The sequence below is a fragment of the Crocuta crocuta genome, unplaced genomic scaffold (genome assembly GCF_008692635.1).
Source record: "Crocuta crocuta isolate KB4526 unplaced genomic scaffold, BGI_CrCroc_1.0 scaffold371, whole genome shotgun sequence".
NCBI classification, from domain to species: Eukaryota; Metazoa; Chordata; class Mammalia; order Carnivora; family Hyaenidae; genus Crocuta; species Crocuta crocuta.
Window position 1 is genome coordinate 1,377,650 of NW_027530617.1, and position 15,235 is coordinate 1,392,884.

A 15,235-nucleotide genomic window follows, 5' to 3' on the forward strand; every position below is an offset into this window, starting at 1 on the left:
CTGGAAAAACACTTACTTTACTCAGCCTGACTCTATGTTTCAAGACAGTGGTTAAAAATTACCTGTTTCTAAGTACTCATAGAATAGCCCAAGAGATCCGAAAGTTTCAAGGTCATGATCCTGCTCCCATCGACTGTATAGCTTTTCGGAATTGGTCCGAGCTTTTCGACGTCTCCACCAATTCAGAACCATACTGTTGGAGGTGTTAAAAGTAAATACATGATTAGAACTTAAAAGAAAGGTCAGAGAATAAGAGTGTTAGATCTAGAAATTGGCAGTAAGACAGGGTAAGTAACTTAAGATCACAGAGCAAGGAGAGATATGACTGTAGCTAAAGTTGAAATGAAAATCTAGCATTCTTTTCACAACACATGCTACAGTCAAAATTCTTTATTGGGTGATAAAGAAAATAAGACAACCTTGACTCCTCCCATGGAAATATATTTACTCAGAGACGTTCTGTTAAAGAGCATGTGGACAAGACGGTCACCATAGGACCGATTTTTTTTTTCTATTTATTAAACTTTATGTTGTCACGGAGGATGCTCAAAGAAATGAGAGATTGGAGGGGCGCCTGGGTGGCTTAGTCGGTTAAGCGTCCAACTTTCGCTTAGGTCATGATCTCGCGGTTCGGTTCGTGGGTTCGAGCCCCGCGTCGGGCTCTGTGCTGACTGCCAGCTCAGAGCCTGGAGCCTGTTTCAGTCTGTGACTCCCTCTCTCTCTGACCCTTCCCTGCTCACGCTGTCTCTCTCTCTCTTTCCTAGAAATAAATAAAAAACATTTAAAAAAAAAAAAGAAATGAGAAATTGGTTACAAGAGAAAATATATGACAAAGAAAACATAATTTATCTAATATGTGAAAATAAAAACAATAATCCCAAACAAAATATTACCTAACTAAATTCCATACTATTTAAAAAATAATATACCATGATAATGTTAGGTTACTTTAAGGAACTTTTAAAAAAGCCTTTTTACTAGAAAATTGATCAATGTAATAAGTCACATCAGCAGATTTAAGGAGAAAAATATAAAATTATGTTGACAAATGCAGGAAAATTCATTTGATACGTTTCAAGCACCTATCGAAACTTAGATATGACAGAAAAGTAGGAAAAGAAGAAAAGTACTTCAATTGGATCAAAACCATCTACCAAAATCCTGGGGCAAACATCATTCCGAATAAGGGAAAGTCACAGCAAAGGAAACAACTAACAAACCAGAAGATAACCTACTGAATAGGAGAGGATATACAAATGGCATATCCGATAAAGGGATAAAGATATGAGAATATCTTTTTTTATTTGGGTAGGAAAGGATTTGTTAAATAAGACCTAAAAAATGCTAATCCAAGAAAAGAAAGATTGGTAAATTTTAATGTATTAAAAGTATGTACTTTCGGCCATCTATACCAGAGATGGCCTAGCGCGAGTGATTTAGCCCACTGGGGTGCATTTGCAATGGCAGAGACATTTTTGGTTGTCACCTAGGGAGAGTGGGCTACTGGCATCCAGTATATATAGAGTCCAAGGATGCTGCTAAAGCTCTTACAATGCAGAAGACAGCCCCCTACAACAAAGAATTAACTGGCCCAAAATGTCAGGACCGCTGGGGTTGAGAAAAATAGAGACAAAATTTACGTTGGGATAAAATATATGCAGCACATATGACCAAAAACCAACCAAGCAAAAATACAGTAACCAGAAGTTATAAAGTGTTCTTACAAATCAATCAGAAAAAAAAGATAAGCAGGTAGAAAAAATGGTTAAACCATACCAGCAAGCATTTCATGGAAGAGGAAACACATATGGGCCAACAAAGCTCATTCATGTTATTAATCAGGGAAATCCAAACCAAGGCCAGTGTGAGATATTATTTATACCTTCCAAATGTGCAAAATGTAACAAGACACTATGAAGAACTATAGCAAATGTATATTAAAATGAACAATTATACACTGCTTATCTCTGAACTGAAAGACAAGAAGGAAAAAAAATGGTGAAAAGGGCACAGAACACCTGAGATTTCTGACACTATCAAAAAGACAGGCAAGCATGGAACTGGAGTCACAAAGAAAAGGAGATTACCCAGTTGGAAAAAGGAAAATTTGGCAGGGGTCCCTAAAGTATTTCCACATGCTCCATCCTAATTACGAACTCCTCAGTCCCCGCATAGTAACCATTATGTTGAATTTGGTAACGATTACTTCCTTACTTTCCTAAACGTGCCTTTGCCATCTATGATCCATTGTCAGTTAATTTTTTTTAAAGATTGATATATTTTTGAGAGAGAGAGAGAGAGAGAGAACAAGCAGGGAATGGGTAGAGCGAGAGGAGGATAGAAGATCTGAAGCAGGCTCTGCACTGACAGCAGAGAACCTGATGCGGGGCTCAAACTCATGAACCGTGAGATCATAACCTGAGCCAAAGTCAGATGCTCACCCAACTGAGCCACCCACCCAGATGCCCCCATTTTTAGTTACTTTCTAAATAAGGTGTGAGTTTACACCGAGCTTTGCTATTTTGCGAATAGAGGTCCAATTGTTCCAGCAGAAGTTGTTGAGAAGACAGTTCTTTCTGCAAGGAACTGCTTTTGCACTTTTTCAAAAACAAAATGGCCACATTTGTGCAGATTTATTTCTGCAATCTCTACTCTGTTCCACTGATCCATATATGTATTCCTTCACCAATCCCACCCTCTTGATTCATACAGTTTTATAGTAAGCCTTAAAATTGAGCAGGGCAATTCTTCCAACTTTATTCTTCTTTATCAGAATTGTTTGGCCTATTTTAGTTCCTTTACCCTCCATATCAATTTTAGAATCTGCCTGTCTATAAGTATAGAAATTCAGCAGATGTTTTGATTGGAATAACAAATCTATATATCAACTTGGGGAATAACTGGCATCTTTACTAATTTGAGTCTTCCGATCTGTGAACACATTTCTCTCCAAATAATTTGTTTTCCACCAGGATATGTAGTTTTCAGCATACAAATCCCATATATTTTTAAAATTTATATCAAAGTATTTCATTTTTTTGGTGCTTACTCTTTCTGTACTGATCAATGATTCTTGCTTCCCATACTTTCATGTTGTGCTCTCTTCTTGCTCAACTATACCTTTCAGTAGATCTTCCATTAAGGGTCTATAAATATAAATTCTTGTTTTTATGTCTAAAAGTGTCTTTATTTCACCTGCACTTTATAAACTAGTTAAGCTGTTTCTAGAAATCTAAGGTGTGCATTAATTTTACTGCAAATCTTGAAGCTACTCTACAGTCTTCTGTATCTATTGCGAGGAGTAAGAAATGTGTTGTCAGTGTAGAGGATACTCTTTTCTTCTGAAAGATTTTAAGACTGTTTAGCTCTCATGTTCTGGGGCTTCACCAAAACATATCTGGGTGTGAATTTAATTTTATTTATCTTACCTCATACTCCAAATTTGTTTTCATTTCTGAAACTCATGTTTTCCTTCAGTTTTGGAAAATTTTCAGCAATTACCTAGTTAAAGAATTTTTCCTTCCACCATTTACTCAATTCTTTTTCTGGAACTACTACTAAGTTGATGTGGAAGCCTTCTAATATAGCCTCCTGTCACTTTAATTTTTTAAATCTTATTGTCACTCTATTGCATTTGGTTAATGTGGAAGTTTCTCAGTACTATTTTCCAATTCATTAATTCACTCTCCAATTGTGTCCAGTGTTCCATTGATGTCACCTATCTTTATTTAAAGTATCATTTTTTTTCATTTATGTATAATTGATTCTTTCTCCTGTTAACTTATTCTTGTTTCATTTATATCTGTTTTTATCTAAACTCTTTCCTGATCCTTCTAAATGACAGCATCACTTCTCTTTATGCTTTTAGGTTGCCAGAAGATTCTAGCTAGAGTAAGTTCACTTCCTAAAAATTGATTTTGTTGGCAGTCTCTGTAGCATTAAATTTTACCATAAATTTTGGAATTTTGGTTTTTGTAGGCTTAATTTTACTTCCTTCTTTTTTCTTTTGCTTCCCTGTGTGTCTTTCTCCTTTCCTCTCTGTGTTTGGTTTAGGGGTTATCCCCATTATGCCCTCCAGATTCCTAGTTTAGAGCTAGGACTTAAAATAACAGCTTCGAGTTATTTTTCTGGGGTAACTGGGATGCAGTACATCAAATCCTGTTTGAAAAGGTAAGTCTATGTTTTTCCTTTGTCAGCACATGAAAAAGAACCCCAAGAGTGCTACAAAACTGTGGAAAGAAGTGGCAGCAGAAGGGGAGGGTGTTTTCAACCTTCTTTCATGAAGAAGTGACAATAAACCCAATCCCTAACTTCAAGTACAGTTACAACAGCCACGCCCTAGTCTTAAGTGGGGCACTTTAGTCCACTTGATAGTGTTGGTGCTAACCTTGACACTGTCATTTCCTAACTAAAAGCACTGCAAGATTACAGGCTTATGATTCTTTCTCTTTTTATCCATGGAAAATTTCAACTTCTATTTGAGATCAACTGTCATTTTGGTTTTCTCTTTTTATAATGTATTCATTATTGTTATGCTTTTGGAATAGGGAGCAATCCCTTCATATACTCAAACTTCATTCATGACCAATTTTTGTGCCTAAGTGTGTCCATGTCACATGGATATATATATTTCTTATGTTTATTTATTTGTGGGGAAGGGGGGGGAAAGAAAGAGAGAATCCCAAGCAGGCTCTGCTCTGTCAGTGTAGCGCCCGGCATGGGGCTTGAACTCACAAACCATGAGATCATGACTTGAGCGGAAATCAAGAATGGGACACTTAACTGACTGAGCCACCCAGGTGCCCCTCACATGGATATTTTTAACAGAGTTCAACTTATACTAATCTTGAGAAATAATATGCAACATATAGAATAATATAGAGAGAATATAATATTTAGATTTACCAGTAGATTCTTCATAGGAGAGGGGTATAATACCTTTCCCTCAACTTCACTCAAGCAATAACAATCCATATTTAAAAGCCTGCATTACCTTAATGCATTACTGACTGTTGGTTAAAAGTGAGTTTTTGTTATTGTTGTTGACTTAAGCATATGCTAACAAAGATACCATGATAATCAAAGAATTCCATCTTCTTCCAGAGGAAATCTCTCATGGTTATTGAGGAAAAAATTGTAAGTCATACATACGGATAAATGGCTTCTTTAATGTTTCCGAAGATCTGTTTCCCAGTCATTATGATGGTCAATTGGGCTGTCAATTCTATTAGACAGCCTCCAGGGTCACACTAGGCAGAGACAAAAAGAAAAAAAAGAGTGAATGATGAAAGATGGACTTTTGCAAAAAAAGAAATCTCAAACCATAAGATTACAATCTAAAAATTTTTGATGGGAATGGATATTAAAGGGGTGTAAAGAGATATTTAGTTCAACAGTTTCAAGCACATTCACTAACGAGTTATGAGATGGCTGCATTAGATTCAGATTTCTGGGTCTTACTCTTAGAAGATTCTGAATCTTTATTGAATTAGGGCTAGAAGTTGTTATTTTCTCCACAGCCACAGATGGAAACCACTGACTGGTCTAACTCTATAACCCATTATGGAGCCATTTTTGCTATACTTGTGCAACACTATCATTCAACTTTTGCAGGAAGCCTTCAGGAATATAAAACTTATTTATCCCATTTTATAGCTCATATATTACTACCAAACAATAGGCACAATATCAATTATTGCCCAGAAAGAACTGGAAGGTCTATCAGATGACAGGATTGTAAGACCAATACTCTCTGTGGAGAGAGTCGGTGTCTTAGACTTCTCTTAAATCTTGATAAAATCTGAGTTACTGCTGAACATACAAAAAGTATTTAGCTAATATTGAGTTACTAAAGCCCCAAACCTCTCAAGAGAATTCCTACCTCTTCACTTCTCCACACATTAAACAAATATGTGTATTTTCCGGGATAGCCCACGAACTTCCCTTTAAAGAAAGCTACGTAGAAGCAGGACGAGTAAAAATTTACAAACTGAAACAGGAACATTTTCAAGGTAAGACTGCTCTCATATTCCTGGTAAGTTCGAGGAATTTCTGTTAAGTAATAAAACACCAAGGTTAAATTATGCACCTTCCTGTTTCTCCTTCAATTTTGTATTCCCTGGGAAGGTCATATTATTCAGACACACTGCTGAAAAGTGACCAAGTCTTTGTTCTAACAGACCAATATTAAGATTTGTGTTCGACTTTTTATTAGAGACTTGTATTAATCTAATCCCTGGAGAAGGCTAGGAATTAGTCATTTCTGTATTCAGGTGGGTCAAATACTTGCCTGGAGTCACACAGTCAGAATATGGGATTCAGACCCGTATCAGACTGGAGAGGCTTATAATCGCCCCCCTTATATATCACATATCCTGTAAACATCTCAAGTCTCTCTCTCTCTTGTTTGTTTTCAATCAGGTTTAATCAAAGTAAACTCATATTAAGGGCAGAGGATGATTTCCAAACTAAATTGCGTTTTCCTCTCATGAATTAAATGGTTATATCAATTTTGAAAATAATATCATACAGATGGTGGCAATAATAATTCATTTTCTCTCTCCTTTATTTAAAATGCATGATCATGATCTATCATTTAGTGAGTTCCAAAGATTAAAAAAAAAATTAGATTCCTTTCACAGCACAGAGAAGCATCCGGAGGTGTAAAAGAGTCAGGGGGTATGTTTTCTTAGTTGATAATCTCCCAACTGCATGAGCTGATTCAGCCAAATTTGTCACAGCTTCAACAATACTAAAATAGTAACACATCTTATTCCAAAGACACAGATAATTCCCCTGCATTTCTAACAAATCTCTAATATGAACACAAGTAATTTTTCTCACTGAAAACTGTGATTTTTTTTAGATGGTTTGTTTTTAAGTGCTATCTGCTAGATATTTTTTATTGTAATTAGCAGGGAAAAAAAGCAGTAAAACTGAAAAAGAACTACAAATTTGAGGATAGCATTTAATGCAAGTTGCTTCCTAGTGCATACTCCAGTGTCCAGGGAATACTGTGCTCTTTCTGGTTACTGGTGGGCACAGTGACGGTGTCCTGACTTAGAGGAGGGAGCTAAGCACACAGAGGAGAATCTCAGGCCCGGAGCAGGGTCTCTGATCTCATTTCCAACTTGCTGGGGCAAAACCGGAAACAAGAGAGTGCTCTGCACTCCTCTCCCGGACTAAATCTCCACTTCAGCTGTGACCCCTTTAATAGCCTTCATGGCTGTGGGAGCATTTTTAATCATTTAAAATGAGAATGCTCCAGGATCTAAGACATAGCAACTGAAAAGAAAAGCACTACATGTAAGATTTACTCAGGAAGAGACGATTGCTCCATTTTTTCTACGATGTTTTTCAAAAGCAAATACCTTCTATGGGATGCCTGGGTGACTCAGTTGGTTAAGCTCCCAACTTTGGCTCAAATCATGAGCCATGGGTTTGAGCCCCATATCGGGCTCTAGGCCGACAGCTCAGAGCCTGAAGCCTACTTCAGATTCTGTGTCTCCCTCTCTCTCTGTCCCTCCACTACTCGTCCTCTGTCTCTCTCTCTATGAAAAATAAAGAAACATTTAAAAAAATGTAAAGAAAAAGAATTTTCAAAATCAAATACCTTCTAAAAACCATGCACAGGAAATAAGAATTACCTGTGTCTTGAGGAAAGTGAGGATTTTACTTAAAATTCAACTAGCCCCCTCAAAGGAGGAGTAAGACAAAGATACTCAAAAAAGATCTACAGAGGGGGCGCCTGGGTGGCTTAGTCGGTTAAGCGTCTGACTTTCACTTAGGTCATGATCTCGCGGTTCGTGGGTTCGAGCCCCGCGTCGGGCTCTGTGCTGACTGCCAGCTCAGAGCCTGGAGCCTGTTTCAGTCTGTGACTCCCTCTCTCTCTGACCCTCCCCTGCTCACGCTGTCTCTTTCTCTCTCTCCTAAAAATAAATAAAAATATTAAAAAAACAAAAAAAGATCTACAGAGTCCTAATTCTCCTGCCTAGTTCTTTTTCTGGCTTCCAATACAATGGGCCTAAATATGAGTGTTGGGGGTTCTGAATACCAGCCTATGCATCTACCTGTAGAACAAAATTGCTTTCTAACTTTAAAAACTGACTTAAATATGAACTCCCCAGGGGATGATCCAAAGTGGATGTATAGCACTGGCAGGAACACTTTTTCAGTGTCACACAGATGATTTGGCCGGCTTACCCATTTTTGTTATCCATGCAGATATCTTTTCATAAAAGAAATTCAAGATCAAGATGACAATAAAGTTTAAGCAGGATCCACTGAGTGACGTAGCTATCTGGGGAGTGAGGAAACTTTTGACATGCTTCAAGGATGCTTCACTTTCCATAAAGCTAGCAAACGTTGCAAAGACTGACAGGCGGTACACAATCACAGCTACCATGCAGGCAATGACAAGAGCCATCTGGAAGAGGGAGAGAAGGAATTGGTCACGCGGTCTCTGTATCTCTGCGATGTGCTCACATCTGAAACATACTAATCTCTTCCTCACATCATGTTAACGTTAATGCCTCTGACATGGAAAGCAGACCCAGCCAGGCTCTCTCACTCACCACAGGTGCCAGGAAAAGAACACTGGCAAGGAGAAAGGACCGGAGATAAGACAAGACCTACGGTGGCAGCTGCTGAGTGAGTCTAAAACAGAAAAGTAGCCATTGCCCAACTTTTAGGCCCATCCTTTTCCAAGCACTGGAAAACTATACAGAAGACCAAATCCTGCCTGTAGACTTACTTATTCTTATGATTCTTGAGTTAAAATTTGTTTTGTTTTGTTTTTGCTTTTTTTTAAAGGTTACAAGAAAAAGCAAAGATACCAGAGGCTATTTGTACAAGGCCCACAAAGCCTAAAATACATCTGGCCTCTTTACAGAAAATGTTTGCCAACCTCTGCTCCAAACAGGGTGGTGTGAAGACCATGTGCTTTCCCAGCAAGAACACGGTTACAGATTCTATTTCATTAGCCCTCAGATTATGGCTATTAGTGGTCTGATAGGCCTGGTAGTTGAGATATCTGTATAGATTCTGCATAAATTTTAAATACTTCCCAAATTGGAAAAACATGAAGATCGAGGGATGTCTTTATCTCAATGATTTGAAAATTTGATTCTGAACATTGAGGGACTGAACCAAGCTGAATGAGTACTAGAAATAAAAGACAAAACAATCTTTCTGGGACCACACTCTATATTATTTCTCAAGTAGTGCCCTGACTTGATTATTGACCCCCCCCCCCATTTACTCTATCATTTCTCCTCAGTGACTGTTGCATCACCTAAGAAAACATACATTTAAAACAGAAAAATCAATTCCTTTAACTAGAAATACTAAAGATAAACTATTATGGGATAATGTGGACTGGTAAGGTTAAACTATAGTCTATAGCTGCTAATTATTTTTATTTCAGTAATGCTCAGGGGGTAACATTGCTTCTTTTCCTAAAATTAAAGGCCAACTGTAAGAGGGCACAGATTTGGAGAGGGGAGGGCAGGAAATAAATTGTGGTGATGGAGGAATGAAATCTATCAGCTCAAAACCATGGAGAAAACCTGACTCCCTCACAATGGGACATGCTAGCTAAATTTTTCTTCTATTTATCTCAGCAAGAAAATAAATTTCAAGAGTATATGTTTTTATTTTCTTGCATTCTGTGTAGCTATTTTAAGTGGAGATAAAGGTAAATTAATGATTTTAAAAAACCACTAACCAGATAGTCTGCAACCACACTATAACAGTGTGTTATAGGGTTCTGGTTTCAAGTTCTCACCTAATTAATGAAGTGCTTGGAGAAGCGGAAGGACAGTCTCTAAGATGAGGCCTTGCTCTCACCCCCAGCTCTTTCCCCAAGGTTCAGTTATGGCACATCCACATAGATCACACTTTATTTTATATAGGAGCTGTATTCAAGAGAAAGGGACTGGAGAGGGAGAGGAAGGAGAGGGGCCCAGGAGTCACTGCAGATAAAACGGCTAGGATAGGGGCGCCTGGGTGGCTCAGTCGGTTAAGTGTCCGACTGCAGCTTAGGTCATGATCTCATGGTTTGTGGGTTCAAGCCCCGCGTCGGGGTCTGTGCTGACAGCTCAGAGCCTGGAGCTTGTCTTCGGATTCTGTGTCTCCCTCTCTCTCTCTGACCCTCCCCTGCTCACACATACACTCTCTCTCTCTCTCTCAGAAATAAACAAAACATTAAAAAAAAAAAAAAAAGATGGCTAGGATAACCCTACTATATGACTGTGTGTCAGTGAGATGAGAGCAGTTGTAAAAGAATGCTCACCCATAACGTCACTGTAGCTCCAGATAAAAAGTACCATGGGAGGCGACTGTATAGAGGCATATAAGGTTCCATCTCCTGTAATTTGGAAGAAATCACAGCAAAAATCAAAACCTACCCGCCACGTTGGGACTCCAAACAGCAGTCAAAACCACAAAACCCAGTGAGAATAGAAACCTCCCCCAAACTGCCCACTATAGCTCCTGGGAAGCCACATTCTAGCCGTGGTTCCTTCCCTTTCCGTAGAAGCCTTTATGGCCCTTAGGGGAGAGATTTTACACATAATTTGACCCATAATGGATACACACTATTTCCTCAGTGTTGAAATGAAGTGATATTCAGGCCTGGTAGACAAAGCCAAAACCTGAGGGCTGCTGTTAAGTTGACATGCTTTAATGATTTTATAGTTTTATTCTAATTGAATTGAATCGCACTGCATTGCTCCATAATTGCTATGCATGATATTAAACAGGGCGCCTTCTTTATACTTAACAGGATTTCATTCTTCCACACAGTTCATGGGTCCAGTCTTTTCTACATTCATGTTTTTTAAGTTATTAATGGAAGATATTAATTATATCAGTTGAAACTCTCAGCTATATCAAGAGGCAGTTAGATATTATAAAAAAAAATACTGCCATGTAGTAAAAGAAGAGCTATCAACAGAAATCTAAATTATGCCATTCTATCTAAAGGATAGGATTTTTAGGGAAGATTTTTACATCTTGAGGATTTTTAGGGAAGACTGAATGCAAACAGAACTCAACAGGCAAAATAGCCATCCGAGAGCTCTACTGAACTCCCAGATGTGTGTGTGTCTGTGCATATATGTGACTATGTACATGCATGTGCATGTGTGTCCAATATGTATGTTTGTGTGTGCATATTTGTGCACGCATGTGTGAGGGTTCTGGTTGGTTTTACTGAACCACTGAAGAAGCACTGAGAAGGAGTCAAAAAACCCTTGATTTCTAAAGTGGATGATTCACAGTGGATCAGTTCACACTGGTTTTCAGCTGGTTTCAAATGTAGACATTCAGTACATACTACTTTTACGTCAGTAATTTTAGGCTCACTTTGAGTTTCTTTTTTATACCATGAAATAGGAATAGACACACATCATGTCATTATTAGGACAATGTCTCTTTCAATATATTTTCTTAATGTCAACGCAGCCATCCAAGCTGTTAATGTATTTTCTGAGGTGTTTTTCCCCTTTGCTCACTTACTGAATTTTTTGTAATGCCTCAATAAAAGTTACTAAGTGTTTAGTGAGTGCCTAAACTGTGAAAAGAATTTTGAGTATTAAACCACAAGAATAGTGTCCTGAACAAAGTAGGAAATTCTACTGAAGGGATTGTGTTAGAGACAGATTCTATTCACCCTTTAATAGCATCAAGCAACACAGTGATTATAGATTATGGAAAGCTGGGGACACTAAGAATATGCAGCCACGAGTTTGGTCTTTGAAGGCAAAGTACTTTCCATTTTCCCATTAAAAACAAAAAAGAGTTACTAAGATCAAATTACTCAGTTAACAACATATGAGTGATTTGCCAGTTAAGGATCCCCAAATCCAGACTTTACCATGCAGACACTACTGCAATGATCTTCCCATTATAATAAATTGAAAAGGACTAGGTGAATAAAATGTGGTCTAATAAAACAATCACTCATAAGCCCACTATCTTATTACAATACTATTTTAATATTTGCATATTAACTTAGTATCATATCCATGCATGTGTGTGTGTGTGTGTGTGTGTGTGTATACGCACATATACTAAGCTCACACAGCAGACACCTTAGTTTTCATTTTCCTTTTACATCATTTATTACAAACCTATGTAAGTTCATGACATGATGCCTTGTATTTGCTGCAAAATAATCTAGTTTCAGGGAGGAGCAAGTGTAAATGAAACAAGACTGTCCGTGAATTAATATGAATTGAAACTGGGTGATGGGTCCATCCTGGGGTTCATTACACTATCTCTATCTACTTTGTTTGTATATACTTGAAATACATATTAGAAACAACTAAAGGAGTTTATAAGATTTATATGTTGGAGAATATTTTAAAGGCAAATTAAAATATACATAATTATTTGTGAGGTGTGTCCATTGAGATATGCCGCCCATTTTGGTTTCCTGGTCTACCTTAGTCACCGCATTTATCTTCCTGTGTTTGCACATAGCTTCAAATTCAGGTCTCAGCTGAAGCTGTTGCTGCTCCTCTTCAAAGTCCACCAGGTCCCACTCATATTCCATTCTGGCTTGTCGCTGTTTCCAAAACTCCAAAAACAATGTGACTGTAGGCAAAGAAATGTACAAGAACAAATATAATCAAGAGATAGAGAAATCACGTGAATAAGAAAATAACCTGGTGTTCTTCTCTACTTTAAAACCATTGTGGCTGAATGATGGTAACTGTGTCACTACTTTGATGATAAAATTATAGAATTATGAATGTTGGCTTAATGCTATGTAGAAACATTGAAAAAATTTTCCTATATCAAATTCAAGTTAATTGCTTAGAAATCCCTGCAAGAAAAATAAAATTCAGGCACAATACTTTCTCTTCATTCAGAGAATCTAAAGGAATGTTTAAACTTAACTTTTTATTAAAACCTCTGCTTTCAATTCTCTCTCCCCTCCCCCACTCATGTTCTGTCTCTGTCTCCTGTCTCTCTCTATACCTCAAAAATAAACATTTAAAAATTTTTAAAAATAATAGTGGGGAAATTCAATAGCTATTCAACAATGGATAGATTATTCAGAAAGAAAAATCAATAAGAAATCATTGGACTTAAATTACATGTTAGACCAGATAGAGTTAACAGACACCTACAGCACTTTCCACCCAACAGGGTCAGAATAACATTATTCTCAAGTGTCCATGGAATGTTCTCTAGGAAAGATCAAATGTTAGGGCCAAAAAACCAGTCTTAATAAATTTAACAAGTTTGAAACTGTATCAAGCATATTTTCCACCCACAATAGTAGCAAGCTAGAAATCAATTACAAGACAAAAACTGAAAAATTCACAAATATGTGGTGATTAAGCAACATGCTTCTTTTTTTAAATGTTTATTTATTTATTTTGAGAGGCTGGGAGGGGCAGAGAGAAGGAGAGAGAGAATCCTAAGTGGGCTCCAGGCTGTCAGCACAGAGCCCAACATGGGGCTCAATCCCACTAACTGTGAAATCATGACTTGAGCTGAAACCAAGAGTCAGACACTTAACTGACTGACCCACCCAGGCACCCCAAACAACATGCTTCTGAGCAAGCAATGTCTCAAAAAGAAATCAAAAAGAGAAACAAAAATATCTGGAGATAAATGAAAATAGAAACATAACATATCAACACTTATGGGATGCAGCAAAAGAAGTTCTAGGAGGCAAGTTCATAGTAATAAATGCATACGTTAAGACATAAGAGAAAGCTCAAATAAACAACCTAACTTTAGACTACATGGAATAAAAAAAAAGAACAAACTAAGCACAAAGCTAGTAGAAAAGAAGGAAATAACAAAGATCTGAGTGCAAATAAATAAAATAGAGACTAAACAGACAACAGAAAAGATCAGTGAAACTAAGACCTGCTTTTCTTCTTCAAAAGATAAACAAATTAGATAAACTTTTAGCTAGACTTACCAAGAAAAAAGAGAGAGGACTCAAATAAATAAAATGAGAAATGAAAGAGAAGACATGACAACTGATACCACAGAAATAGAATCATAAAGACAACTATAACAAGTATATGCCAACAAATTGGGTAAGCTAGAAAAAAAAATAAATTCCTATAAACACACAACCTACTGAGGCTGAAGCATGAAGAAATGGAAATTCTGAACAGACAAATGAAGGAAGGATCTTGAATCATTAATCAAAAACCTCCCCACAAAGAAAAGTCCAGGAGAAGATGACTTCACTCGTGCATTCTTACTAAACATTTAAAGAATTAATGTCAACTTTTCTCAAACTCTTGCCAAAAATATAAGATGAGGGAAGACTTCCAAATTCATTTTTTATGAAGCAGCATTACTCTGATACCAAAGCCAGACAAGAACATTACAAGAAAAGAAAATTACAGGCCAATAGCCATGATGAACACAAATGCAAACAAACCAAAAACAACAACAACAACAAAAACCTGAATAAAATAGTAGCAAATCAAATTCAACAATACATTAAAAGGATCATACACCATGATTAAGTAAAATTCATTCCAGGGATACAAGGATGGTTCTACGCGCACAATCAATCAATGCAGTATTATGACATTAGTAATAAAAATGATTTTTTAAAAAAAGCTTATGATCATCTCAACTGATGCAGCAAAATATTTGACAGAATTCATGATAAAAATTCTCAACAATATGAGTGTGGAGGGAATGTACCTCAACATCATAAAAGTCATATATGAGAAGCCCACAGCTAGTATCATTCTCAGTGGTGAAAAACTGAAAGCTTTTCCTCTATGATTAGGAACAAGAAAAAGATGCCCATTCTTGCCACTTCTTTTCAATACAGTACTGAAAGTTCTATCCAGAGTAATTGACCAAGAAAAAGAAATAAATGGCATACAATTTGGAAAGAAAAAATAAAACTGTCTCTATTTGCAGACGGTGTTAAATTATGTATAGAAAGTCCTAAAGATTCCACCAAAAACAGAATAAAAGAATTCAGTAAATTTTGAGGATAAAACTTACCATACAAAAATTAGTTGTCTCTATACACTAAGCACACACTAACAGAAAGAGGAATTAAGAAAACAATCCCATTTCTAATAGAATCAAAAGGAAAAAAATATCTAGTAATATATTTAACTCAGGAAGTAAAAGATATGTACACTGAATACTACAAGATATTGATCAAAGAAACTTAAGACACAACAAATAAATGGAAAAATATCCCATGCTTATGGGCTACAAGTATTAATGTAAA

At 36.9% G+C, this 15,235-nt stretch overlaps 1 protein-coding gene across 1 annotated transcript in view; it reads right to left on the bottom strand.

Annotated features, from left to right (window-relative positions):
- ANO5 (anoctamin 5) overlaps positions 1–15,235 on the bottom strand; it is a 104,524-nt gene that overhangs the window by 10,029 nt on the left and 79,260 nt on the right. Inside the window, exons 14-19 of the mRNA XM_077768053.1 lie at positions 12,446–12,597; positions 10,292–10,366; positions 8,203–8,425; positions 5,882–6,051; positions 5,152–5,249; positions 63–193 (exon numbers count right to left, since the gene is read on the bottom strand). Coding sequence (XP_077624179.1) covers positions 63–193; positions 5,152–5,249; positions 5,882–6,051; positions 8,203–8,425; positions 10,292–10,366; positions 12,446–12,597 — 849 coding nt within the window. The remainder of the gene's footprint in view (positions 1–62; positions 194–5,151; positions 5,250–5,881; positions 6,052–8,202; positions 8,426–10,291; positions 10,367–12,445; positions 12,598–15,235) is intronic.